The sequence below is a fragment of the Bos mutus genome, chromosome 19, assembly GCF_027580195.1.
Source record: "Bos mutus isolate GX-2022 chromosome 19, NWIPB_WYAK_1.1, whole genome shotgun sequence".
Lineage (NCBI taxonomy): Eukaryota > Metazoa > Chordata > Mammalia > Artiodactyla > Bovidae > Bos > Bos mutus.
Genome location: NC_091635.1, coordinates 20745930 through 20773344, shown reverse-complemented (window position 1 = coordinate 20773344; position 27415 = coordinate 20745930). Strand labels below are relative to the sequence as shown.

General features: G+C 46.8%; 1 protein-coding gene and 2 long non-coding RNA genes across 4 annotated transcripts in view; 2 read left to right on the top strand and 1 right to left on the bottom strand.

The window, feature by feature from the left end:
• Positions 1-1516, top strand: part of SLC47A1 (solute carrier family 47 member 1) — a 28854-nt gene extending 27338 nt beyond the window's left edge. The window contains exons 15-16 of the mRNA XM_070357318.1: positions 302-396; positions 1397-1516. Coding sequence (XP_070213419.1) covers positions 302-396; positions 1397-1516 — 215 coding nt within the window. The remainder of the gene's footprint in view (positions 1-301; positions 397-1396) is intronic.
• Positions 1517-2270: 754 nt separating this feature from the next.
• The window catches only part of LOC138992097 (uncharacterized), a 49146-nt gene continuing 24001 nt past the window's right edge, over positions 2271-27415 (bottom strand). Inside the window, exon 3 of the long non-coding RNA XR_011467964.1 lies at positions 2271-2598. This is a non-coding gene — a long non-coding RNA (uncharacterized lncRNA). The remainder of the gene's footprint in view (positions 2599-27415) is intronic.
• On the top strand, positions 5062-23941 carry LOC138992098 (uncharacterized). Of its 2 annotated transcripts, none has more exons than XR_011467965.1 (3): positions 5062-5201; positions 22274-22359; positions 23522-23941. It is a non-coding gene; the product is annotated as an uncharacterized lncRNA (long non-coding RNA). The 2 variants fall into 2 exon arrangements; XR_011467966.1 differs by lacking the exon at positions 5062-5201 and adding an exon at positions 6246-6383.

The following is a 27415-nucleotide window of genomic DNA, read 5'->3' as shown; positions in this document are numbered from 1 at the left end:
TAGAAAGCAGTTTGTCCTGGAATATTCACTTTTCCTAATAGCCAAGCATTATGGTTGCAAAGGCCAAAAACAGCTTCCAGATATTTGTTCTGAGATCCACAAACCCAAGAGTGGCCTCAGGGTTCTGGGCTCCCTGGAACCTCCTGGAAACCAAGAGTGAGCAGGGTGGAGGTTTCTGGCTCACTGTGGGCCCCTCCTTTGCTATAAGAACAGATTCTCAGAAGTGATTTAGGAGAAACACGCTCCCCAGGGCAGCTGGCTTTCCACCGAGTTAACTTCTGTTAATTATCCCCACCTCCAGGTCTGTGGTCAGGAATCACCATCTGTACCATCTCTCAGGCTGCGTGTTTCCTCGGCTTCATTGCCCGGCTAAACTGGAAAAAAGCCTGCCAGCAGGTAACTATGGACGCTGCCGTCCTGCCCTGGAAAACACACAGAACCAGCTTTGCCTTTCTTTGCCTTATTTTGGAAGGTTTATTATTATTATTATTATAAATGCTACCTTTTTATCATTGTTTTATTTTATTGATGTGTAATTGATTTACAATGTCATGTGAGTTTCAGGTGTACAGCACAGTGACTCATTTATACACACACAGAGAGAGATATATATATATACTCTTTAAATCTTAAAAATATTTTTATTTTTTGGCCACACCACGTGGCATGTGGGATCTTAGTTCCCTGACCAGGGATTGAACCCATACCCTGTGCAGTGGAAGTGCAACATCCTAACCATGACCGCCAAGGAAGACCCTTTTCTTTTTCAGATTCTTTTCCCTAATACAAAATATTGAGTATATATCATTGCTGTTTTAACTGGGCTTATTAACTCAGGTGTGAAGGACATCTGTTCCCCTTTGTTTATTCATTCAGTAGAACAGAAGGTCTTTTCCCCCCTGGGTCCTATGTTAGACGTCTGCCTTGCTCCTGAACAGCCCATTTCAGGACAAGATTTAGAAGTGGAGAGAAAGGTGGGATGCCAGCAACTATATCCTGTTTGCCTGGCTGCAGTTCACGGGGTTGCAAAGTCAGACATGACTTACCCACCGAACAACAAAGTTTCATTAAGATACCTGTGGGCATCTTTCTTTATGAACTTTCTAGGGTCAGGGCAGTGTGTTAAGTAGGTGACAGAGAAAATGAATGAAGGAAGAGGAAGGGAGAATCCTACGGTTGGTCCCCGACTTTCCTCGTCTTTTTTACAGCCAACCTTTCCCATGCACTGGCCTCGCGTCAATCATTAGAAAAGAGGATTCCATGCTTGTTAACTGGAGAGGCTCCTGTGTTACCTGTCAGTGAGAGAAAATGGCTGGGTTTTTCCTCAGCAAGGGTACGGCCAGGTGTGTGGCTGCACTGTGATGGAGCCTATGGACTGACGCGTCCCCTCTCCTAGGCTCAGGAACACGCCAATCTGAAGCGAAGAATGGCCGGCAATGGGATGGCCACGCTCCCTCAGGACCCACTTTGCCCAGGTATGATACATCTGCCCCTGCTCTTGGAAAGGCCCCTCTAGGTGTTCACAACTAGATTTGCTGTGCTGAGCTCCCATTTAAATAGGGAAATAATGCCTCCGAAACAAACGATAGGGAGCATCCAGCTTCAGGTCAACAGCTGAAGTTTGTTTGCTTTAATTGCTGACTCAGACATGCTGCCAAAGATGATTAAGAGTTGCAGGTGATCAATTCAGTACAGGTGCAAGCATTTAGGGTGTTTTCCTTACTGTTCCTCTTCTGAAGTACCATGAGACTAAACCTAGGTCTGGGTCACTATCCTGTCCGGTTTTTAGAGGGTCCTCTAACGGGAAGGCTTGCATCTCCCCTGCCAATGTGCTGTGAACGCTCTTGAATCACCTCTTAGGTCATCCTTTCCTCCACTGACCTTATTTTCTTTCTGAGATGCTAATTGGTGGTGCTGGCCCCCTTGAACATTTCCCCTAAGCCTGTTAAACTTGGGCTTCCCTGGTGGCTCAGTGGTAAAGAATCCACCTGCTGGTGCAGGAGACGCAGGTTTGATCCCTGGGTTGGGAAGATACCCTGGAGGCGGAAATGGCAACCCACTCCAGTATTCTTGCCTGGAAAATCCCATGGACAGAGGAGCCTGGCAGGCTATAGTCCATGGGGTTGCAAAGAGCCAGACACGACTTAGCAGCTAAACAACAAAACTGTTAACCTAAAGAGCTACCTTACTTGGCTTTGTACACAATGGGGCAGAGCCCATGCTGACCCCACCAGGATCTAGTCAGTGTCTGTGGATTCATGGACAACACCTGAGTCAGGATTTTCTTTATTCGTGGTCAGGAAGCAACTGCTTCCTGAATTATCATTCTCCCAGCAGGTACTGCATACGTGCTTTTCCTTTTATACAGATGAAAAATATCCTTTTAAGGTGCTGAGTTCATTTTCCCCTCCAGTGGGCCCTGAAAACCGTGGAGGAATGTTGATAAGAGATGTTGGACAGGAAGAGGAGACTCAGTCGGATCAGCAGATGCGCCAAGAAGAGTGTCTCGAAGTCCATCCCAGGGCCGCATGGAGGTTGTCCGGGAGACAGCTGGTGCTGCGGCGGGGGCTCCTGCTCCTGGCGGTCCTTGTCATCTTACTGGTGGGGATTTTAGTGAAAGTCTATGTCAGAGTTCCGTGATATGGCAAGAGAGAGAGAAAGTCAGGCCAAGGGATGCTTCTGAGCTTAAACGAACAGAAATTCATTGGCCCAAATGTTACTAAGCTGTGCTCATGGATGTCAAGAACTGAGTTCCAAGATACATTTCTGATGAAGAAAACGAACGAAGGTAAAAAGTATGTGCAAGTCCAAGACAACATTTGGGAGATTACATCCACCATCCTTTCCACCAAGGACCACTGTGTACTGGCTGCATCATGTAGGGCTTTGATGTTTCTTCTGCTTACTGTTTTTAAGCCACAAACCCATATACTGAGCACTTAAAGATTCTTACTATTTGAATTATTTAAAATATATTTTACAATATGTCTTCCTCATGCCTTAGATTATTATTCAGCAGAAAACGATATTTGTTAATATTCCTTTGGATTCCAGATCTCAGGTACCGAGGGTGGTGGATGTGCTTAAGAAACTTCTAGGGGAGAAGACAGATTACCAAGAAGAAAGGAGTCAGGTGGCATCAGTTAGCTTGCCTCGTATTCAGGGCCTGTCTGATCATTGGTTTAGACCAATATGTTGTGGCGGGGGTGGGGGAAGGCGGCAGGGAGGGAAATGAAGGACCTGTACTGTGTTTTTTAATTTATTTATTAGCTGTGCTGGGTCTTCATTGCTGCTCAGGCTTAGCTGCAGTGAACGGGGGCTACTCTAGTTGCAGGGCTACTCTCATTGCGGCAGTTTCTCTTGTTGTGGAGCACTGGCTCTAGGGCACACAGACTTCAGTAGTTGAGGTACTTGGGGTTAGTTGCCCCAAGGCATGTGGGGTCCTCTCAGACCAGGGATTGAACCCGTGTCCCCTGCATTGGCAGGTAGGTTCTTAACCACTGGACCACCAGGGTAGTCCCAGCACTTGGTTTTTCTAAAATGGTGGACAATCGACAGAAATACAGGGTTCAAAGAGCTAATTCAGGCAAACTGGAGGGAGAAATCAGACCTTTTCCTATGCTGACAGAAAGAAGGGCTGAAAAAGCTGAAAAGCAGCAAAAATGAAGAGTGTTCAGGAGAGGGGAAGGTTACGTCCCAGGAGGGCTTCCTTTGTGGCTCAGACAGTAAAGACTCTGCCCGAAATGCAGGAGACCTGGGTTTGATTCCTTGGAGAAGGAAATGGCAATCCCACTCCAGTATTCTTGCCTAAAGAATTCCATGGACAGAGGAGAGTGGCAGGCTACAGCCCATGGGGTCTCAAAGAGTTTGACAGGACTACGTGACTACACTACATCTTGGACAGGCCCTATTCATCTTGTTTGGGTGGTTCTCATCTTAGAAAAGGCACAGGCTTTTATTGGCTGGCTTCCCTTGTAGCTCAGTCGGTAAAGAATCTGCCTGCAGTGCAGGAAACCTGGGTTCGATCCCTGGGTCGGGAAGATTGTCTGGAGAAGGAAATGGCAACCCACTCCAGTACTCTTGCCTGGAAAATCTCATGGACAGAAGAGTCTGGTGGGCTGCAGTCCATGGAGTAGCAAAGAGTCAGGGAAGACTGGGCAACTAACACTTACTTGCATATATCCAGAAGATTCCGGGTGGACCCATCTCAAAAAGATGAGATTCTAATGAACATGCCCTTCTCCTTAACTTTGGGGATCGTTGGGAAAGTCTTGGAGTCATGAAAACCCCATTACTCCTAACTCTTAGTGGGCAGGAGGACAGACAGAGGCCTTGGATTAAGGGGTGAAGCTTGGATGCAGCCTGGGGTTGGGGTGGGGGAAGGTGTGCTGTCAGCCAAGCGAGCATCAGGACCTACTAAGTTCGCTGCCTGCGGGGTGGGGACCAACAACCAGGCCTGGCCTTTGCTGGGAAAGACCAGGTAACCAGGAAAGGAGAAAAGTGAGCGCCTCTTGAGTGAAGACACCGCGGGGCAGGTTTTCGGTGTGTGTTGGTGTGGGGTGGAGGAGTTCTCTTATTAAGGCCCTCATTCCTCTTGGGTCAGTAAGTGGAAGGCCATCTTCCAGACGAAGGCTGCACCCAAGGGGGCCCTCGCGATGGGGCCCCAGCGATGTCCCCGTCCCGGTTTGTCGTGCCCTCCCCACCCCGCACCCTAGCCACCGAGGTTTCTCACGGGCGCCAAGTCCAACGATCTGCAAACTGCTGGCACCTGGGGAGGGCAAGCCCAGGAGAAAATGCTTTGACTCGGTGCGGGGCGGGGGATGCTGACTCCAGGCCCCCTCTTCCAGTACTTTTCCCACGCGCCCCCACGAAGGCCACCCCTCCACCAAGCCCAGGGAGTCACGGAACTGCGAGGGGTCCCCCCGCCCCAGTCGGCAGCGGCGGGGCGGGGGGGGGGGCGGCGGGAAGTGGAGCCCCCTCCTCACCCGACCCCCTGCCCCGCCCCGCCTCCCACGTGCTCCCTGGGCTAACGAAGGCGCCTGAGCTCAGGCTCCTCTGGCGCCAGCATGGTCACCCCTGCCCCCTCTGCCACCCAGACCCCTGCGGCCCCCCGCTGGCGCGAACACCTACAGGCTCTGCAAGGACCTCTGCCGCCCGACTTGGGGTCCAGACGGCGGGGCTGGCGGCGCTCCGGGCCGGTGGTGAGTGTGCAGCCCGCCCCCACCCCCGCGGTTCCCCTCTTCGCGCTCACCCTGTGTCCCCCGCTGTCCCTTATTCCGCGGTCACACGTGGTCCTTCATCCCATGGCCCCTCCCCGCGGACACCCCTTGTCCCCCGCGGCACCCCCATGTCCTCCCGCCCCCGTTGTCCGGCCCGTGGACAGTGTCCGGCTCCGTCTGGGCCCGGGGGTCGGTGTAACGCGCTGCCTCCGCCCTCGCCCACCAGTTCCCCGAGCCGCACAGCGAGTGCAGTGTTCTGCGGATACCTGGGCAAGGTCGAGCTGTCTCGGTAGGTTTTTACATTCATTAGGACTGAGAAGAAGGAAAAACCTGGAATTTAAATGGTCTTGTCTGGCACTTGCACCTTTATGGGGTCAGAGCTTGCCCCAAGGGTTCCCTTATCCTTATAGGGTTCCTACCTACATAGGAAAGGTGTTTTCCTTACTCTCAAACCAGCCCCAGGGGAAGGTGAAAGTGAAGTCACTCAGTTGTGTCCCACTCTTTGTGACCCCAGGGACTGTAGCCCACCAGGCTCCTCAGTCCATGGAATTTTCCAGGCAAGAGTCCTGGAGTGGGTTGCCAAGAGGCCCCACCTCTAATTACGCAAGAAATTTGTAGCCATGAGACAACTCTGCAGGTAGAACATGAAGAACTGCATTTCCCCCTTTATTATGAAGTTAAACTAGGTAACTTATCTACATCTAGACTGGCTGCCATTAGTTAGAATTAGTTTACTCAGTTCAGTCACTCAGTCGTGTGGGACTCTTTGAGACCCCATGAACCACAGCATGCCAGGCCTCCCTGTCCATCACCAACTCCCAGAGTTTACCCAAACTCATGTGCATTGAGTGGGTGAAGCCATCCAACCATCTCATCCTCTGTTGTCCCTATTTCAGCCTCATAGTAAAGTGTCTCCCATCCACCATGGATTGAAATTATACCTTCTTTGAAGACCTGCATTTTGGAGAGTTCCCTAATGGTCCAGTGATTAGGACTCTGCCCTTTCACTACAGAAGCATGGGTTCAATCCCTGGTTGGGGAACTAAAATCTCACAAGCTAAGTGGCATGGCCAAAACCAAGAAACCACCATGACATCCCTGCTTTTTTATTGGTGAAGTCGTGGACAGCTGCCTGTCTCCTGCATTTCATCAAGGCCTTCAAAGGTGAGAAACTCCTGCTGGTGATGTCAGGTGGTCTTTCCCAGTCTCAGAAAATGTCCCTTCTGTCCCCACCTAGATGGATGTACAGCCCTAAATCATGACGACCTTGGCACATGGACTCAGACGTCTTCTTTTCACGTCTGTTATTGTGAACCCATTTGGTGGGCTGCCTTTTCATTTTTTGATGGTTTCCTTTGGTGTGCAGAAGCTTTTAGTTTTGTGGAGTCTCGGTTACTTTTACTTGGTGCCTTTGATTTTGATGTCAGATCCCAAAAAACTTACTGCCGAAGTTTTCTTCCAGTTTTATGGCTTCAGCTCTTTCACCCATTTTAAGTTGATTGTGTATGTGGTGTGACATAGGGGTCCAGTTTCATTCTTTTGCACGTGGACTCCCCTTTCCCAGTGTCCATTTTTGGACAGTCCATCCAGTGCACCATCCTATACTTTTCCTCATTGATGATCTCTGGGTGGCCTCTTCTATGTTCACTGACACCCTCAGGACCCGAGTGCCTGTCTCCTTGGCTGTGTTGGTTCACCTCTCTCCATTTCACCGGCTTCCAGAACCCCTGAATCCAGTTTGGGTCCCCCACCCTGCACATTCCCAGCCCTCCACTTGCACCCACAGTAGAAGCTTTGAACTTTACATCTCCACTCACCTCCTTTTATCCCTGGAGCCCTGTCTAGTCCTCATACCTGTGTCTCCTGGCCTCTGCCCTCATGGGGTCTTCTGTGCCCTGATCCCTTCACCCTTCTTTCCTCTGCAGCCCCCTGCTTGGTCCCCTCCCAGAACCCAGGGCCAGTCAGTGCCTGACCACCCCTCCTTCCTCTTCCTTAAGAACTGCCACCTGGACCATCGCTCTCCTCTTTGAGATCAGCCTGCCACCTGGGCACAGAACCGTCCTCTCTCCTCCAGCCCCTTCCCTTTAACTAGTCCTGCTGAATTATGATAAAGGTCTCCAGGTCTCATTTTCTGTAAAAACTTGTCTCTTGTCCACTCCTCTCTAGCCTTTGTCCTCTTACATCCCTTGCCAGAGAGTCTACACTACGTCTCAGTAATGCAATAAATACAAACCTAAAATTATACAGATAGGCCTGAGAAGAGCATGTGGGAAGCAGGTATGTTGCAAAGGCAGGCGTTTCTGTGGACACAGTCTCGGATAAGGGGTTTCTGTATGAGTGGCAAGATAGCGAATTGCTAGGGAGAGAGTAGGCTCATTTTGAGAAAACTATTTATGAAAGCCAGACACAGTTAACATTTTTTATTTTTTTACCTTGTGAGAAAATTCTGAATATATTATGACAGGATTCACAAGAGTATTTGGTTTTAAGAGAACATTTCTATATACCCACCTTGTTCCACAAAGCATTTGAGCTGGTTTATAAAAATACTTCCAAAAAAGGTTCACGTGTGACTTTTTATTCAATATAAAACTCTCTGAGAGATTGACATGCTTCATCTTTCTCTCTTCCTGGAAGGCAGAGGTGTCTCGGAGCTTTTGCCCTGACACTGTGAACCTCCCACCCACCGCATTGGGAGTGTGGCGTCTTAGCCACTGGGCTACCAGGGAAGTCTTGAAGTGTGAACTTTAAAATGGTTATGATGTTAAAACAATACACCACATAGTCACGACTGGAGTAAGAAGCGGAGAAATGGCTAACATGGTGAGTTTCACATTACATGTATTTTGCCACAATAAATACAAATGAGTAGTAGTAGAACTGGAATATGTGAAAGATGGAGACCTGTTTTACATATACTAGGAATTCCACAGGGAGAGGCTCTACTGGTGGGGATGCAGAATTCAGGCACTGATGAGACCAGAAGACTGAAGTGATAGTAATGATATTATATTCAGCAATAATAACACTGTATTAGCGATTCTAACCTGTGCAATTAGGCAAGAAAAGGGAAATGTGTTGATTTAGAAACTGAATGGCTGACATGGCTTTCCTGTCCTGTTTGTGGATTTTTCTCCAGCGGACCTCTCCACTACATAGGAAGGCTCAGTGGGCAGCTCAGTACAGAGGTGGGCTTGGTCCCATGACATCTTTACTTTAGGGTTTAGGTGGGGGGCAGGGTGGCAGAGAGCAGCAGCCCTGCCCTCCCCCTCCAGCTCACCCCACCTCCTATCCCCCGAGAAGAGAAGGGCTTAGCTCTGAGGTGCTCACAGAACCAGAGAGCTCTGGCACTTTGCTTTTGTTTGCCCAGTCTCTGTGCAGTGACCTCAAGGGAGGGGTGGTCAGCAGTGAGGTCTGGCTGAACTGCCTGTGACCCAGAAGTGAGTCCCCAGCACCACCTACCACTGCCTCCTGGGGCTCCCCTGGGAAGGACTGGTGGGACCTAGCCTTCTTTTCTGTGGTCCTTCCCTCTTGCTAAAGCTTGGCTGCTCACTTATGTTCAGTGTTGTTAATGGATTTCGTTTCTGTTAAGTACCTTTACTGACATTTTTGTGGCATTTTGGGAAGGAAGGGGGATAAGCATGTGAGCTGGCCATTCATCATGAGCTGAAGCCAATACATATACTTTGGACCCACAAGTCTTGTAAATTTCTATATAATGAGGTCCATTGTTTCTCAGATTCTTAACGATTTTTAATACATATGTTTTTATCAACTTCACTTGAGTTGGCTCTCCAATAGCAACAAATTAGACGGTTCTTTGGAGGATGCTGCTTCTAGTAGGAACAAGAAGTTAAAGCTGACATGTAAATTATTACAAGCAGACATGAGATTCAGTTCAGTTCAGTCACTCAGTCGTGTCCGACTCTTTGCAACCCCATGGACTGCAGCACGCCAGGCCTCCCTGTCCATCACCAACTCCCGGAGTTTATTCAGACTCATGTCCATTGAGTCAGTGATGCCATCCCACCATCTCATCCTCTGTCGTCCCCTTCTCCTCCTGCCTTCAATCTTTTCCAGCATCAGGGTCTTTTCCAGTGAGTCAGTTCTTTGCATCAGATGGCCAAAGTATTAGAGTTTCAGCTTCAGCATCAGTCCTTCCAATGAATATTCAGGACTGATTTCCTTTAGGATGGACTGGTTGGATCTCCTTGCAGTCCAAGGGACTCTCAAAAGTCTTCTCCAACATCACAGTTCACAAGCATCAATTCTTTGGCGCTCAGCTTTCTTTCCAACCCTCAAATCCATACATGGCTACTGGAAAAACCATAGCTTTGACTAGATGGCAAAGTAGTGTCTCTGCTTTTAAATAAGCTGTCTAGGTTGGTCATAGCTTTTCTTCCAAGGAGTAAGCGTCTTTTAATTTCATGGCTGCAGTCACCATCTGCAGGGATTTTGGAGCCCAAGAAAATAAAGTCTCTGTTTCCACTGTTTCCCCATCTATTTGCCATGAAGTGATGGGACCAGATGCCATGATCTTAGTTTTCTGAATGTTGAGTTTTAAGCCAACTTTTCACTCTCCTCTTTAACTTTCAACAAAAGGCTCTTTAGTTCTTCTTCACTTTTCTGCCATAAGGGTGGTGCCATCTGCACATCTGAGGTTATTGATATTTCTCCCAGCAATCTAGATCCAGCCTGTGCTTCATCCAGTCCAGCATTTCTCATGATGTACTCTGCATATAAGTTAAATAAGCAGGGTGACAATATACAGCCTTGATGTACTCCTTTCCAATTTGGAACCAGTCTGTTGTTTCATGTCCAGTTCTAACTGTTGCTTCTTGACCTTCATACAGGTTTCTGAGGAGGCAGGTAAAGTAGTCTGGTATTCCCATCTCTTGAAGAATTTCCCAGTTTGTTGTGATCCAGTCAAAGGCTTTGGCATAGTCAGTAAAGCAGATGTTTTTCTGGAACTCTCTTGCTTTTTCAACAATCCAACAGATATTGGCAATTTGATCTCTGGCTCCTCTGCCTTTTCTAAATCCAGCTTGAATATCTGGAAGTTCATGGTTCACATACTGTTGAAGCCTGGCCTGGAGAATTTTGAGCATTACTTTGCTAGCATGTGAGATGAGTGCAGTTGTGTGGTAGTTTGAACATTCTTTGGCATTGCCTTTCTTTGGGGTTGGAATGAAAACTGACCTTTTCCAGTCCTGTGGCCACTGCTGAGTTTTCCAAATTTGCTGGCATATTGAGTGCAGCACTTTCACAGCATCATCTTTTCGGATTTGAAATGGCTCAACTGGAATTCCATCACCTCCACTAGCTTTGTTTGCAGTGATGCTCCCTAAGGCCCACTTGACTTCGCATTCCAGGATGTCTGGCTCTAAGTAGGTGATCACATCCTCGTGATTATCTGGGTTGTGAAGATCTTTTTTGTATAGTTTTTCTGTGTATTCTTGCCATCTCTTAATATTTTCTGCTTCTGTTAGGTCCATACCATTTTTGTTCTTTATCGTGCCCATCTTTGCATGAAAAGTTCCCTTGGTATCTCTAATTTTCTTGAAGAGATCTCTAGTCTCTCATTCTATTGTTTTCCTCTTATTTCTTTGCATTGATCACTGAGGAAGGCTTTCTTTTCTCTCGTTATTCTTTGGAACTCTGCATTCAAATGGGTGTATCTTTCCTTCTCTCTTTTGCCTTTCACTTCTCTTCTTTTCACAGCTGTTTGTAAGGCCTCCTCAGATGACCATTTTGCCTTTTTGCATTTGTTTTTCTTGGGGAATGTCTTGATCACTGCCTCCTGTACAATGTCACAAACCTCCATCCATAGTTCTTCAGGCACTCTGTCTATCAGATCTAACCCCTTGAATATATTTGTGACTTCCACTGTATAGTCATAAGGGGTTTGATTTAGGTCATACCGGAATGGTCCAGTGGTTTCCCCTACTTTCTTCAATTTCAGTCTGAATTTGACAATAAGGAGTTCATGATCTGAGCCACATTCAGCTCCTGGTCTTGTTTTTGCTGACTGTATAGAGCTTCTCCATCTTTGGCTGCAAAGAATATAATGAGTATGATTTTGGTATTGACCATCTGGTGACGTCCATGTGTAGAGTCTTGTGTTGTTGGAAGAAGGTGTTTGTTACGACCAGTGTGTTCTCTTGGCAAAACTCTGACATGAGATTAAAGCCAGTTTATTCTACCATCCATGTTTCACTAACAGCCCCTGAGGGCAGCAACCATATCACAGGAATGATAACAGAGATAATCCTGCAGGTTGAGTAATGGCCTATTTAAAAAGCAGGCAAGCTTAGAGCTTCAGATTTCTATAACCAATTAAAAATTTTGGCATCTGAAGGGCCATACTTCAGTTTAGTGGGTAATTAGACACAAGGAATGCTGGACACATAATGTGTGATGGGGTCAGATTTCATCAGCTTTTGCAATGTTCCTAGAGTGCCAGGTTTGTTCTGAGTGCTTGTTTCACATGGGTCATTTAATTTTTTAAAAGGCTTTACTTCTTTTTCTGAAGCTCCAATACTGTGGCCACGTGATATGAAGAACTGACTCACTGGCAAAGACCCTGATCCTGGGGAAGATTGAAGGCAGGAGAAGGGGACAACAAAGGATGAGATGATTGGATGGCATTACTGACTTGATGGACTTGAGTTTGAGTAAGCTCCAGGAGTTGCTGATGGACAGGGAAGCCTGGCGTGCTGCAGTCCATGGGGTTGCAAAGAGTCAGACATGACTGAGTGACTGGACTGAACCTCTTTTTAAAAAAATTATTTTTGGCTGTGCTAGGTCTTTGTTGCTGCACACAGACTTTTTCCACCTACAGTGAGCAGGGCCTGTTCTCTAGCTGTGGTCCCCGGGCTTCTCCTTGTAGCGGCTCTTTTCCTGCAGAGCACAGCCTCTACAGCGTGTGGGCTTAGCATCTGTAGCACTTAGTTGCCCCACAGCATGTGGAATCTTGCCAGACCAGGGATCAAACCTGTGTTCCCTGCATTGGCAGGCAGATTCTTAACCACTGGACTTGAGGGAACTCCTGGTTCATTTAATTTTTACATATTATTTCTATATTTACAGTTCACTAAATCTTGTAGAATGTAGCAAGGTTGAATGGACTTTTCAGAGTCTGTGTTTAGCTAATAAGGGAGGTGCTTTGCCCTCATACCCAGCATCTTTAAGAGGTTCCTATTCTGCTGCCCGTTTTTTTTTTTTTTTTTTAATTATTTTTTGGCTGTGGTAGGTCTTGCTGTATGAGGGCATTCTCTAGTTGCAGCGAGCAAGGGCTACCCTTTGTTGAATGCTCGGGCTTCTCACTGCTATGGCTTCTCTTGTTGCAGAGCACAGGCTGTAGGTGCACGGGCTTCGTAGTTGCAGCACAGGGGCTCAATTGCTGTGGTGCAGGGGCTTAGTTGCTCCACAGCAGGTGGGATCTTCCTGGACCAGAGATCAAACCAGTGTCCCTTGCACTGCAAGGTGGATTCCACCACTGGACCACCAAGGAAGCCCCTACGTGGCTGCCTTTGATGGGGGAGTGGTCTGGGCACTGCCTGTTACCTGCCTGTAACAGCCAGTGAGGAAAAACCGCTTGTTTACATCACACAGCAAGGACACACTGGACCAGGTCTGGATCCCAGACCTCTGACTCCACCTCAGGTTTCCATGCAGGTGGACCCTAGTGCACTGGTATTCTGACTTTCAGACCTGACTTCTCGTGACTTGTGGTTGTTCGTTCCCAGGTGCCCCCTGGCCTCAGTGTGGCAGCCAGTGTCCAGGTGGGCAATGCCCTGGGGGTGGGAAACAAAGTGCAGGAGCGACACTCCTGCGTCACCACCCTCCCGTGCATGGTAAGTGTGATGCGGCTCGAGGCTGCCTTCTGAGTTTTATCTGAGTTAAATTTGTGTATCACGAGTTCTCCAGGAATTGGCTTACATATGTAAACTCAACTGAAATTTTATTCATGTTGTCTCCAGTTTACTCAGTTAAATAAAACTCCTGATTATGATTTTCTGTTATCAGGTGCCAACTAAATACTGTTCTCCTGGGCCCTAAAGGGAATCATTGCAAAGGCAGTTGTGACCATGTGCAGGCTCCTTTCTGACGAGCATGTGTGCCCAGCCCTCCAGGTCCCTGCACTTTGACCCCTGGGCAGTCTGAATGTTCTGGAGTCTGAGCAATTAGAGAAGATGTCATCTTACTGAGCATCTTTTCTATGAGAAAAAGGAGTTAGAATCACTTCAGTGATTTTAGGTGATTTAAAGGTTACTTTAGCTGCCTTTTCCTGGACAGTCAGAAGAAACACTTAGATTTCTTAAGTCATTGACAGAGGTGTCCCGTGAGAAGTCAGTACTAGGATTACTTTTACTTCCTGTTGGTTCTTCAGTATCTTCCAGGTGTCTGTGCCCTTGTAATGGGATCTTACTTGCTGCTTTAAAGGATGTGGTTGCCTCTGCATTTACAAGGACAGGTATGTACATCTTCTGGATGTACATACATCTTCTACAGTGTAGATTTTATGCCTGCTTTCTTCACTGTACTTTTCTCACTCTGAGAGGTGAGTGGCATTTCACTCTACAGGAAAATCTGTAGTGCAGCCAGGACTGAGAACCAGAGCTAAACTTGGAACAGGTTTGAATGAAGGAAGCCTGAGGAAACCCTCTCCATCCCTCCAATCAATCATTTATCAAACCAAAGTGGGGTTTCTCTTGTGCTCAGAGTGTGGAAAAACCTCACCCCCAGACAGGCAGTTTCCTGTCCAGGGCACACTGTGACAGCAAGCCCTCCTGAATCACCTGGGCGGTGTTTGCGCAGACCACTGACTCAATCTTAGGTTGAATTTCACGACATTTTCTGTGATGATGTGTTTGCATAGTTATTTAGATAGTTACTAATAAGTGTCCTGAATAAACCAAATCTTGATGAAAACACCTCAATAATTTTCACAGTTGCCCCAGATTATGCTTTTGAAGAAATCTGGCTTTACTGCTGTAAAGTGTGCTCATCTCGTGTCACTGATTTTAGACCAGAGCTTAAAACGTAGAATCTCAGGACTAAGGAGGTGGTCAGCTGGAGGAGCAGAAACTAGATTTACCCTCCTAAGCAGCTAAAAATCTAGACAAAATCTATTTTGTAAAAAATGGCTCTCAGACTCTGGACCACAGGCGGCACACGTGGATCTAAGGGGCAGCAGGGAGGGGAGCCCGTGGCTGCCTGGCTTATCACAGGGGAGCGGTTTCCAGGACAAAGTGCAGATGGGGAATGTGCTTGGGCTGAGGAAATGGAGCTGGGAGTTGGGGAAGCTGTGTGATTTTGGGCCTCCACCATCTTGAGTTCATACAGACCTGGAGGCAGTGCTCGCAGCTCCACTTAGAGCAGGACTGTGTCCACTGTGCCTCGTCCTACCTGATGGACTTTGGCTGAACTATTACCGTGTCTGTTTGTTTTGGCTGTGCTGTCTTTGTTGATGCGCGCCAGGGGCTTGCTCTAGTTGTGGTGTGTGGGCCGGCTTCTCACTGCGGTGCTTGTCTTGGAGAGCAGCCCCTGGGGCCCTCAGGCTTCAGCAGTAGCAGCACATGGCCTTAGTTGTCCCAAGGCATGTACCATCATCCTGGACCAGGGATTGAACCCGTGTCCCCTGCATCGCAAGGCGGATTCTTAACCACTTGACTGGGAGGGAAGCCCAGTGAGGTTTTATGATGCCCTCATTTTCTCAAATAGGAAAGAAGTGTTTGGCCTGGGTGGACTGGCCACTCTACCAGGTAACCACGACTGCACAGAGCCATGGGTTTCCGGTCACAACTACTTTCTTTTCCTCCAACAGGGACATTATTTCCCTAGTGAGCCAGGTAATGCTGATCTTTGCTGCTTTTCATCTATTTGATGCACTTGCTCTGAGTACTGGTGGTTTTACTGTCTGCCACACTAGCACACTTTGTGTTTCTGGTTTTTAATTAAATGCCTATGATTTAATTTTCAAAAAGAGGGAGCTCTAGCTTCACATGGTTGGAGCCACTGGAGGGACAGGTGGGTGATGTGATGTGTGGCATCTGGGGTAGGAGAGTCCCGGGCTAGCCGGCCTCCCCTACTGTGTCTGGGCCTGGACACTCTGTAACTCTGGCCATGTGGTGACACCTCCAAGGCAGGCTGTGCTACCTTGGAGTCAGTCCTGACAATGAGAAGATCCTTCTCCCGCCTGATCTTCTGTAGGCTTAGGGGTATTTGAAGACCCTTCTGCTGAACTCTAGAGTCATCCTGTGAAGCTTATTCCTGGTTTACCAATGGGTCCTCATGACATGATTTCTGGGTCCACTTGCCATCTTTCTGCTGTGTCTCAGTCACTCTGGAGACCTGGTGCCCGTGACTGGACACTGGCTACGGCAAGAATGTGACAGAGTGAGATAGTCATCATCCCACTGGCTGTGGGCATTCTAGAAGCCCAACTGCATTAATATTTTCCAGCTATGATATCAGACTAGTTTTTGCTGAGAGTTCCATCCATGAAACCTCTACATTTTTTAAACACTTATGAACTATTCTTATGTTTTTTTAAATTGGTCAATTGATAGGTTATTCTTTGACCAAACCATGAGGTTCATGGGATCTTAGTTCTCTGACCAGGAATTGAACCTTGGCTGTTGGTCGTGAAAGTGCAGAGTCCTAACCACTAGACTGTCAGGGAGTTCCCTTTAGGAACTATATTTATAGAGATTTAAATGCTGTTATCTGGCGGACTTCTGATGAAAGCTGCTGTAGTTGTTGATAATGTAACTTTAGAAGCACATGTTCTCCGTTGTCTCTAAGGCGGGGCCCTGTTTTGAGATAGGATGTGTGACTGTACTCAGAGCGTGAAATGCCAGGTGGTGTTCTGACTTGACCTGGTGACACATGAATGATTGCAACATCAGCTGTTTTCCTTCCCTTTGGGGCACCTCTGGTGGAGTCCTGAGAGGAGCAGGGTGCTTTCCTGAGTGCCACTGGTTACTATGTGTGTGGTTCTCTCCCTGGAACATCTCTGATGTCTGCTGCTAATCGTGGGATGACAGGTATGCATCAGAGTCCAAAGTGACTTGCCTCGGATCCTGCTTGTCACGTTAAGGTAAACTGAGATACAAAGCAGTCATCTGCAAAGTGACCCGTGTGGAAGAGGAAAAATTATTTCCTCCCTAAATATTTTGCATATAGCATTTACACTTTGTATATTTGGTATACAAGAACAGTTTGTGTATTAAGCACACAAAAACACTGGAAATGTCCACTTGAGGAAAATAAACATGACCCTGCCCTCAGGACGAGACCAGGATCTAGTAAGTAATCACACACTTACTCCATTTGGGTTAGGTGATGTGAACACTGTGAGCACCTGTGATGGGCTGGAGGGAGCTGGCTGGGAACAACTCCCTCAGTCATGACTCAGTAGCTCAGATCTAGGACATGTCTAGAATCACTAGACAAGGTGAGCCCCATTTGTTGGAAAAGATTCTCTGTTGAATGGTCTTGGCACCCTTGTCAAAAATCAGTGGGCCAGAGATGTGAGGGTTTATTTCTGGCCTCTGTTGTGCTCTATTTGTCTCTGTCTGGCTCATGCCAGTACAACACTGGATTACTGTAGCTGTGCAAGTTGCTTCTATGAAAATTTTTATTGAAGTAGAGTTGATTTACAATGCTGTGATTTCTGCTCTACAGCAGAGTGACTCAGTTATACAAACATATACATTCTTTTTCATTTTCTTTTCCATGATGATTTATCCCAGGATATTGGATATAGTCGCCTGTGCTATACAATAGGTCCTTGTTGTTCATCCATCCTGTATGTGATAGTTCGCATCTGCTAATCCCAAACTCCCGAGGCCCCCACCCCTAGGAACCCCAACTCTCTTCTCTATGTCTCTGTTCCTGTTTTGTAGGAAAGTTCTTTTGTGTCATGGGGCTTCCCTGGTGGCTCAGACGGTAAAGCGTCTGCTTACAGTGCAGGAGACCAGGGTTCGATCCCTGGGTTGGGAAGATCCCCTGGAGAAGGAAAAGGCAACCCATGCCAGTACTCTTGCCTGGAAAATCCCATGGACAGAGGAGCCTGATCGGCTACATTCCATGGGGTCACAGAGTCGGACATGACTGAGCAACTTCACTTTCACTTTTGTCATATTTAAGATTCCTAGGCAGTAAGTTTTGAAATCAGAAAGTGAAGTCTTCCAATCTTCCCAATCTGTTCTCAGTTTTTTGTTGTGGCCATTCAGGGCCCCTTGCAGTTCCATACGAGATCAGCTTTTCCATTTTCCCTGAAAGGCCACTGGAAGGTTTTTTTTTTTTTTTTGGTTGTGCCGTACAGCTTGTGGGATCTTAGTTCCCCAACCAGGGATCGAACCTGGACCCTTAGCAGTCAAAGTGCCAAGTCCTTCTTACCCATTGGACCTCCAGGTAATTCTAGAATTTTTATCAGGGTTGCACTGAATCTTCAGATGGCTTTGTGGAGAATTTTGAAGTTTTTATTAGGATTGCATTGAATCTGTTGGTTTGCTTTGGAGAGAATACTGCCATGTTAAGTCTTCCAACCCATGAACAGAGACTGTCTTTCCATTTATTTAGGCCTTTCTTACATCAATGTTTTGTAGTTTTCAATGTATATGTCTTTGACTTCCCTGGTTAAATTTATTCCTAGATATTTTATTCTTTTGGATGCTCCTAAAATTTTCTTAATTTCATTTTCAAATTGTTCTTTGCTGGTGTATTAAAACACAGGTGATTTTTGTTGTTGATCTTGTAAGTTTGCTGAATTCATTAATTAGTCCTAGTATTTTTGTGTGTATGTATTCTTCAGGATTTTCTATGTATACAGTCATGTCACATACACATAGTTTTACTCCTTCTTTACCAATTTCAATGCCCTTTATTTTTTCTAGCCTTATTGTTCTAAAATAGGATTTTAACATTTTTAATTTTCAGTTTCATTTACTTATTTTTAAAAAGTTTTTATTGGAGTGCAGTTGATTTACAATGTTGTGTTGACTTCTGCTGTACAGCAAAGTGAATCAGTTACACACATACATATTCTTTTTTTGCAATAGGTCATTACACAGCAGTACTTTAATTTTGAATTAAAAAATAGGACTTCCCTGGTGGTCCAGTGTAAGACTCTGCTTTTCCAATGCAGGGGGTGCCAGTTTGATCCCCAGTCAGGGAACTAAGATTCCCACATGCCATGTGGTGCAGTAAAAAAAAAAAAAAAAAAAGTACAGCTATAATTTACAGGATGTGAGATAATTTTTCCTGAAGGGCCTTTGCAGAAATACGCTGTTTATGTACATTATGTTGTTTATGAAATTTATGAAGATATCAGATACCATCTCCCATTTGTGCCATCTGACACCTGGAAAAGCTGGCGCCTGAACAGGTGAAGCAGTTTCTCACAGACAGCAGGTGAGGAGACAAGATTTGAGCCCAGACAGTTGCCCCTAGAGCCGCTCTAGTTACCATGGTGTGCGTGGTCTCCCCGAGGTTTGAGTCCCTCATTCACCCCGCAGACTCACTGACACCTGTGCATGGCGGCCTGGGCAGTGCTGGAACCCAGGGAACACAAAGATAAGCAGGCAGGATCCCCGTCTGCTCTGAGCTCACCCCAGGCTCTTGGTGTTTACTCCTCTGTTCTTTGGCACTTTCCCCACCTTGTGCTCTTAGGGTACAGGCATTCCCTGAGGGCTGAGATGATCCTCTTGTTGTCCTGTCCCTACTCTCCTCCTTGGAAGGTGTGGGGTTCAGCCTGGTGCCCGGGGCTCTCAGCTCTGGACCCGACTTGGTACCTAAGCTCCTGGCTGCCCAGATGTTCGCAGGCGGTCTCACTGGTGTCTTAGTTCAGACCCCCAGGTGAGAACTGGTACCTAAGCTCCTGGCTGCCCAGATGTCCGCAGGTGGTCTCACTGACGTCTTAGTTCAGGCCCCCAGGCGAGAACTCTGCCCAGGTCAGGCTGCCAAGTCTTAGCCAGCTCTGACTGTGAGATCTCATCGCACTTTCAGAGGCAAGGAGGTGGGAGTTTGTAAGGGCTGTGGCATTTACCTTAGCGTTTGTCATCTGCAGTAACCACAGCACCCACTCAGCTGCTATGCATTACACTCATTAAGGGGGTCTTGCTCGGTACCCAGTTTCCTGTTGGGGGACTGCAGAGGGGAGGTGCTTGAGGCAGATTCTGTTTTCCAGACACTTCATTTCTTCCTTAGGGAAATTCTCCCCTCCTGGGTTTCATCTCAGGATAGCACCAGGAGATCTCTAAGTCCAGCTGCCCGGCGATCCTTGGCCTGGAAAACACCTGTGTTCTTATAAAATGGGCGCCCGCCCCTCTGACAACCTCAGCTCTTAAAATATTTGGCGAGCATTATGGAAATGTTAGGCTCTGCTCAGTGTACTTTTCATCATCTTCCTTTTTCTTGTTTACGCCCAGACATATAATCCTTTTGTTGTCATTGCAGACGGAGGCCTTCCCTTCCATTACATAATCTAAGTGGCGGTTGTTTGTATGTATGAGGCCTGTTAACTACTGTATGTGAATGTAGCTTGTTAAAATCCTGAACTCAAGTAGTTTTCAGTTGACTCCTGGGTATTACAGGCATTGTTGTTTAGTTGCTAAATCCTGTCTGACTCTTTGCGACTCCATGGATTACAGCCTGGCTAGGCTCCTCTGTCCATGGGATTTCCCACTGGAGTGGGTTGCCATTTCCTTTTCCAGGGATCAAAGACCCAAGGATTGAACCTGTGTCTCCTGCATTGACAGGCGGATTCTTACCACTGAGCTGCCAGGGAAGCCCCACTGAGGCAAACAATCATATAATACTTTTATATTCCCCTTATCAAAGGTTATACCACGCATTTCTTTTCTTGCCTAATGCCTGTAGTAGAATAAATTGTTGTGGTGTTAGTAGAAATGCTTGTCTTGTTCAGGACTTTAGTAGAGAAATATCAGAAGCCCTAGTTCTAAGTAGCATGCTGGATTTTGGCCTGACACACACATATACACGGGAAGATCCCCTGGAGGAGAAATGGCAACCCACTCCAGTATTCTTGCCTGGGAAATCCCATGGACAGAGGAGCCTGGCGGGCTACAGTTGCAAAGAGTTGGACATAGGTTGCAAAGAGTTGGACATGACTCAGCAACTAAACAACAACACACATACAGTGTAAACACGTATTAATAAATCCATGTATGCATGTCTTCTTAATGATGCTCAGGAAATATCCATGGAGTCTGCTTTATTGAAAGTTTCCAACAAAAATGGTTGAGCATTTTGTCAAATGTATTACATGTCATGTAAATAGAAATGGTTTTACTCTTTCCTAATTTTTATGCCTCATTTCTCTGGCAAGAATGTCTACAATAGGATTTTAACATTTTTTTCTATATTTTCCTCTAATAGTCCTTTTTTATTTCTTAAAATTTTTTACTTGTTAGGTGATATATAATGTATGTAGATGATGTATAATATCGTGTTACAGGTGTATAATATAGTAGTTCATAACTTTTAAAGATTATAATAGCTATAAATGGAACACTAAGTATTTACTATATTCTCTGTGTTGTACAATATATCCTTGTAGCTTATTTTATATGTAATTGTTTGTACCTCTTAATCCCCTACTCCTATCTTGCCCCGCCCCCGCTTCTCTCCCCATGGGTTAACTACTAGTTTGTTCTATCTGTAAGCCAGTTTTTTGTTATATTCACTGCCTATATTTTTTAGATTCAACATATAAGTAATATCACATAGTATGTCTTTCTCTGAATGCTCTACTTCACTTAGTGTAATGCCCTCTAAGTCCGTCCACTTTGCTGCAAATGGCAGAATTTCTTCATTTTTTTTATCACTGAGGAATATTCTATTATATATATATACACAAACCTTTATTCATCTTTTGATAAATACTTAGGTGCTTCCTTATCTTGGCATTTGTAAATAATGCTGCTGTGAACACTGGCGTGCATGGATCCTACTGAATTAATGTTTTTGTTTTGTTCAAATACATATCCAGCAGTGGAATTGCAGGATCACTGGGCAATCTTATTTTCAGTTTTTCTGAGGAACCTCTGTACTGCTTTCCACAGTAGCTGCACTCACTCACATTCCCAACAGTGCAGGAGGGCTCCCTTTCTCCATATCCTCGCCAACACTTAAATTCTTTTTGATGATGGCCATCCTAATAGGTATGGGTGATATCTCATTGTGGTTTTGATTTGCGTTTCCCTGATGGTTAAAGATGTTGAGCCTATTTTCTGTGCCTGTTGGCCATCTGCAGATCGTCTCTGGAAAAATTTCTGTTCATTTCTGCCCATTTTTTGATGTTGAATTGTATGAACTATTTATATATGTTGGATGTTAACCCTGTATCAGTCACATCATTTGTAAATATTGTCTCCCATTCAGTAGGTTTTCCTTTACATTTTGTTGATAATTTCCTTGGCTGTGTGAAAGCTCTTAAGTTTCATTAGACCCCATTTGTTTATTTTTTGCTCTTATTTGTTTTAGGAGCTGGACCAAAAAAATTGCTACACTTTATGTCAAACAGTGGTCAATTCAGTTCTTTGTTTCTAGCACTTCATACACTACCTGACGCAAACAAAGCCAGGAAATATTGGTTAAATCCCCATGTAAAGTAGCCAACAGTTCTGGGGGTGTTTATTGATGGACTGAATGCCATTGACAGGTCAGTGGGAAGCCTGAGTCTGATCCTGTTCTGTAATTATCTAAAACTTTAGGGACGTTATAAGGGCTTCCCTGGTAGCTCAGTTGGTAAAGAATTCCACCAGCAATGCAAGAGACTCCGGTTTGATTCCTGGGTCGGGAAGATCTGCTGGAGAAGGGATAGGCTACCTACTCCAGTATTCTGGCCTGGAGAATTCCATGGACTGTATAGTCCACGGGGTCACAGAGTTGGACATAACTGAGTGACTTTCACTTTTGGGAAGTTATATTAACTGCAGTTTCCATCGTGGATACAGAAGGATGTCGATGGTGGCAGGGAGAAGTGCAGAACAGCTAAATGCGCTGCTCATTCCCACCCGCAGGTCTCTGGTCTGGGCTGATGGTCTTCTAAACCCTCCTCTACCTGGTGTACATCTGGAGCATCGACTGGAACCGTGTGGCAGCGCAGGTACCAGCGCAGGGGCCACTGGAGGAGGGGAGTGTGCATGTGTGTGCGTGCTGTGATTCCAGGGCAGGCGAGGACTCTTCCAGGGTGAGGATGGTAAGAAGCCCATGGGCAGCAGGACGCACTGTGACTCGTGAAGAGGCATCGGACGTGAGAGTGAGGGCCAAAGGAAACCTGTGTCCTCTTAATACAGAGCTAACTTCTCCTCTGCTAAGCAGGCACAGCCAGAGAGTTAGCTTAGAAACTAGTGTGTAAGGTCCTCTTGGGAGAACAGTAGTGCTCCTGTTTTTCCTGATCTGCTGTCTAGTTCTAGTGTCTCAAGGATCTTTGGTCCATGGTTTCCTGAGAAGCAGATGCTAAGTGTCTGTGGTCAGGGAGGTCTGTGGGGGCAGAGCCTGTCCTGCAGGTGGAGGACTGGGATCCTGACACTCGGGGTGTCTCTGGGTTGAAGGGTGAGCCCTGCCGACTGTGTCAGGTTCAGAGTGAGATGGTGGGAGGTCGGCCGAGGGGAGAGATGTCACGGATACGGGGACATGAGGAGGAGCCGAGGGGCGCAGACCACCACTGTCCACGCCCTGACCGCCGCCAGGGCCCTCGTGACTGCTCATGGGGACAGGCCATGTGCTCCCTCCCCTTCAGTGTGGTCCACGGAGGCAGTGAGTGTAGAGGGCGTTGTTATTTTCGTGAGCTGATGTTGGGGAGGATGACAGTGGTCTCTAGTGTCGTGTTCACTGTCAGGACTGAGCAAGACTGTGCTCGGAGCAGAAACTTCTGGCGTAGCTCCCGCAGAAGCATAACCACAGTCTGACCACGGAACCGGCCAGCATGGCTGTATTTCGTTTACCTCTGACACAGGTTTGAGCCAGGATGTGAGGGGACAGAGGCCATATCCAGTGCCATAGGTGAGGGGGTGTCCTCCAGTATTCTCACTTGTCTTTCCTACCTGGAGCTCAGAGTCGCTGGTGCAGGAGCCCCTGCTGCCTGCCCATGTGGCTCGTCCTGCCCTCTGACCAGGAGATGGGCTCCAGGCCCGCGATGGGGTGTGGCTACTGTGGCCCATGTGTTAACAGCCAGTGACCAACCACCACACGGGCTCATGTCACACCCAGGAACGCCTTCACTCAGACTCCCACCTAAGTAAATATCATCTCCCTGTTCTCCACAGACAGATCTGTCCATCCTGGAGAAAGAAGCACCAGCTGGGGCCATCCTGCTGGACCTCATCCGACCCAAGAGCCAGACTGCACAGCTGATCAGGGCGGCCCCTGCCATGACGTCCTGACGGGGACCCAGCTGATTGTGTAGGGCAGGGCTGCTGCAGTTTTGGCCGTTGCTATCCTCGCAGTGGGAATTTTAATAAGACTCTTCACCGACCGTGGCTGAAATGGAATCATCCCAGCCCCAAACTACCAGTGAGAACGCTATGCCACACGTGCAGCATGGGAGGCGAGCTCTTTGCCTGGACCGTGGCTTCGGCCCCAGACAAGCAGGGAGAGGATGCCAGCTTCATGTTCTTACTCTGAGGATTCACACTATCGTTCTGGACATCAAGAAAAGCGTTACAATTTTATGTGCACTTTTCTCCCAAACGTTAACTCTTACCGTGGTTTTTAAGTCTGCACATTTGGTGTCCTGGCTGGCTGTGTTCCTTATCCCACCTTACATTTAATACCTTCTGTCTTCCAGGAGAGCAGGTCCTCCAACAGTAACTGCTGGCCACGGTGTGTTTGTGGCCCTCTTGTGCGTCCAGCCTCGTGTGTGAGTGTGCATGAAGTCCTGTCTTGGGCAGTGCCATGCAAGCTTTTATAAAATAAACATTTTAAAATATGTGCTCAGACTATTTCTAAGTGCTAACTTGTAGCTTACTGCCTTTTAAGAAATTTGTTAAACTTTTGTATTAATTAAAAGATGACTCTTGTGTTCTGTCCTGCTGCTGAGCTCCCAGGTGCTGGCAGGTATGGCCCCGGCGCCTGCTGGAGGTTTTTAGAGCCTTTAATAGGGAATCTGACCAACCAAACAGAAAGTCCTAAAAATGACTGACACTGGCACTTCCCCAGCATGAAGCCCACTGCTGACCTAGAGAGCAGTCCTCCCCGGGGCCACGCACCTGCCCCCCTCACCCCACCGGAGGAGAGAGGCAGGAGAACCCCGATACGTCACCTGCAGGCTGCAGACTATGACGCAGCAGGACAGACAAAGTTCTGAGGTCAAATTCACATAACAGGAAAGTAACCTTCACGTGTATAATTCAGCGACATTAGCCAGTGCGTCTGTGGTCTTTATTATGCCACCCAGTACAGTGTGCAGTATCTCACTGCCACTTTATTACAGTTTCACTGCACGTCACTAATGACATCCTCAGCTTCTCGCAGGGTTACTGCCCGGCTCTGATGGTTTGGAGACATGTGCCCATTCATCTATGGGCTTGTCTTTCTGCTGTGGGACATACCCTCTGGGTACTGGGCCCCTATCAGATGTATGGTTTGCAGTATTCTCCCCATTTCCCAATTCTGCCAGCTTTCTATGCACTTTCTTGACAGTGTCTACTCTTTGCACAAAAGTTTTTAATTTTGATGAAGCCTAATTTTTTCTTGCTTCCACTTTTTGCTGTCATATCTAAAAATCCATTGCCATGCTGTCAGAAAAAGATTTAAGTGCTGTTGGAATATAGAATATAATAGAAGAAATTTAAGAGTAAGAGACTCTGTGTTTCTAGTGTGACATTTAAGGAGCTTGGCAGGCATCACCTTGTCCTCAAACAAGAGCAGCGGGATTCATGTCTCTTCTGGCGCCAAACGTGCGGGGCTCACACACACCGCAAATGATGCTCTAGACCTTCCCACACCAGTGGGGCGTCCAGCCACTCGACTCCGACACTATGTGGGGTTTGTGTCAGGCCCACAGGTCAAGGGCTCAGGCCCATAAGACTGCCCCCACTTAGAAGCCACTGCAGGTCCAGGCCACCTATACTCCTGACAGACCATCTATAAATAGGGGGTTTCTGTGACCACCCCTCCAGCGACCCCTGCCTTCAGTTGGCTGGAACAGCTTACAGGGCTTAGGAATATATGCTCCATGGAAGCAGTGCATAGGGCAGGTACAGAGGTGATGGTGCTCTGGTGGTCTTTCTGATGACCACCCACCCTCCTAAAGCTACCTAGGGTAGCTACCCTCAAGAGTCACTTTATTAGCATAAACCCTGAACCCAAACTGCTCTACAAAGTACAGTCTACTTCTCCACTTGTTTCAACCGTTACACAAATGGAGAAGAAAAGCCCGAGGAGATTCGAGTATGCGTGTGCTTGGCGGCTGTAATGAACACACAAGCACTGCTGCAGACAGGGAGAAACTGGACCCTCTGACATTAGCGGGAGGAACCTCAACAGGGCAGCCACCACTCAAGGTGAGACAGTTACCACGTGACTCAGCAACTGCACTCCTGGGTGTGGGCCCAGAGAACCGAACACACATGTCCACACGGAAGCTTCTACGTGAATGTTCAGAATAGCCAAAAACTGTAGGAGCAAACTATAATATTCAAAATGCCCCAGTTTTCAATACAAAATTATTCATGCAAAGACTTGAGAATGTATGGCCGTATACCAGGAAGAAAAGATAACAGAAATTATCCCCGAATGTGCCCAGACAAGGGCCAGAGAAGTAAAGGGACCAAAGGGCATGATGTCTCAACAAAGAGAGAAAATGTCAACACAGAAACAAAGTACAGGAAGCAAGAAGGAAGCCTGGCGCCAAACAGCACGCTACCGGAAATGGAAGCGTCACGGCAGCAGAGGGGAGCAGCAGGAGGAAGCCAGTGGACCTGCAGCCACCTGGGCATTCACAGCTCAGTGCAGCTGTCTGACGCTGACGGGAGTCAACATCCTACCCCACAGGTGAGAACCTCGTCTCCAAGAAGACCCTTCAGATGCCCAGCGTGAGCAGACATTTAGGAAATGCACACGAACACCGCGATGAGATACTACCTCACACCTGTCACCGTGGCTGTAATCAGAGATAAATGTTTTCAGAGTAAGTGTTGGTGAGGACGCGGAGATACCTGGAACTCCTGCACACTGCTGCTAAGAAGGTAAAGTGGTGCAGCTACAGTGGAAAAGTTTGGCAGTTCCTCAAAAACTGAAATGCAGAAATACCACATTATTCAGCAATTCCACTAGATTATACCCCGAAGAATTAAAAGCAGAAACTTAAAAAACAAACGCCTGTACATCTGTGTTCGTCACAGCATCACTCACCATTGGTGACTGAAATAACACAAGTGTCCATCAGAGAAAAACGGATTTATATTCATACAAAGGAATATTATTTAGCTATAAAAAGGAATGAAATTCTGACACCTGCTACAACATGGATGGATCTTCAGAACATTATGCTGAGTGAAACAACCCAGATACAAGAGGACAAAATTTGTAGGATTATACTTTCAAGAGGTTCCTGGAATAGGAAAATTCATAGACAGGATGTAGAATAAAAGCTACCAGGGCTGGGGGAGGGGGAAATACAAGTTGTTATTTAATGGGCACAGGGTTTCTGTTTGGGATGAAAAAGATGTGGAGATGGGTAGTGGTGATAACCAGACAACATTTTGAACATACCTAATGCCAATGAAATCTACTAAAAATTACTAAAATGACATTTTATGCTATATATATTGTAGTACATTGAAAATATGAAAGGCAGAAAAATTAATGCTAATATATACATACTGTTGTTCTTCGGAAAAGAAACAAACGGAAGAAAAAAGTATTTAAATGAGTAATAGCATGAATGGAGCAGGAGCCAAAGTTGCCAGCCTCTCCGGTGCAGTCAGACAAGCAAGAAATGTGAGGTGCACGTGTTGAAAGAAAGAAACAAGAGCCCCATGGTTTACAGGTGGCAAGATCACCAACCCAGAAAATACAGAAAAGCTGAGAAATTACTAGAGCAGATCAGAGGTTTCAGAAAACTCCTAAGAGACGAGGTCAGCTTTCAAAAACCATCAGCTTTCCTATATGTCATCAATTACCAAGTAGAAACTGGTTAAAGATCACATTCAAAACAG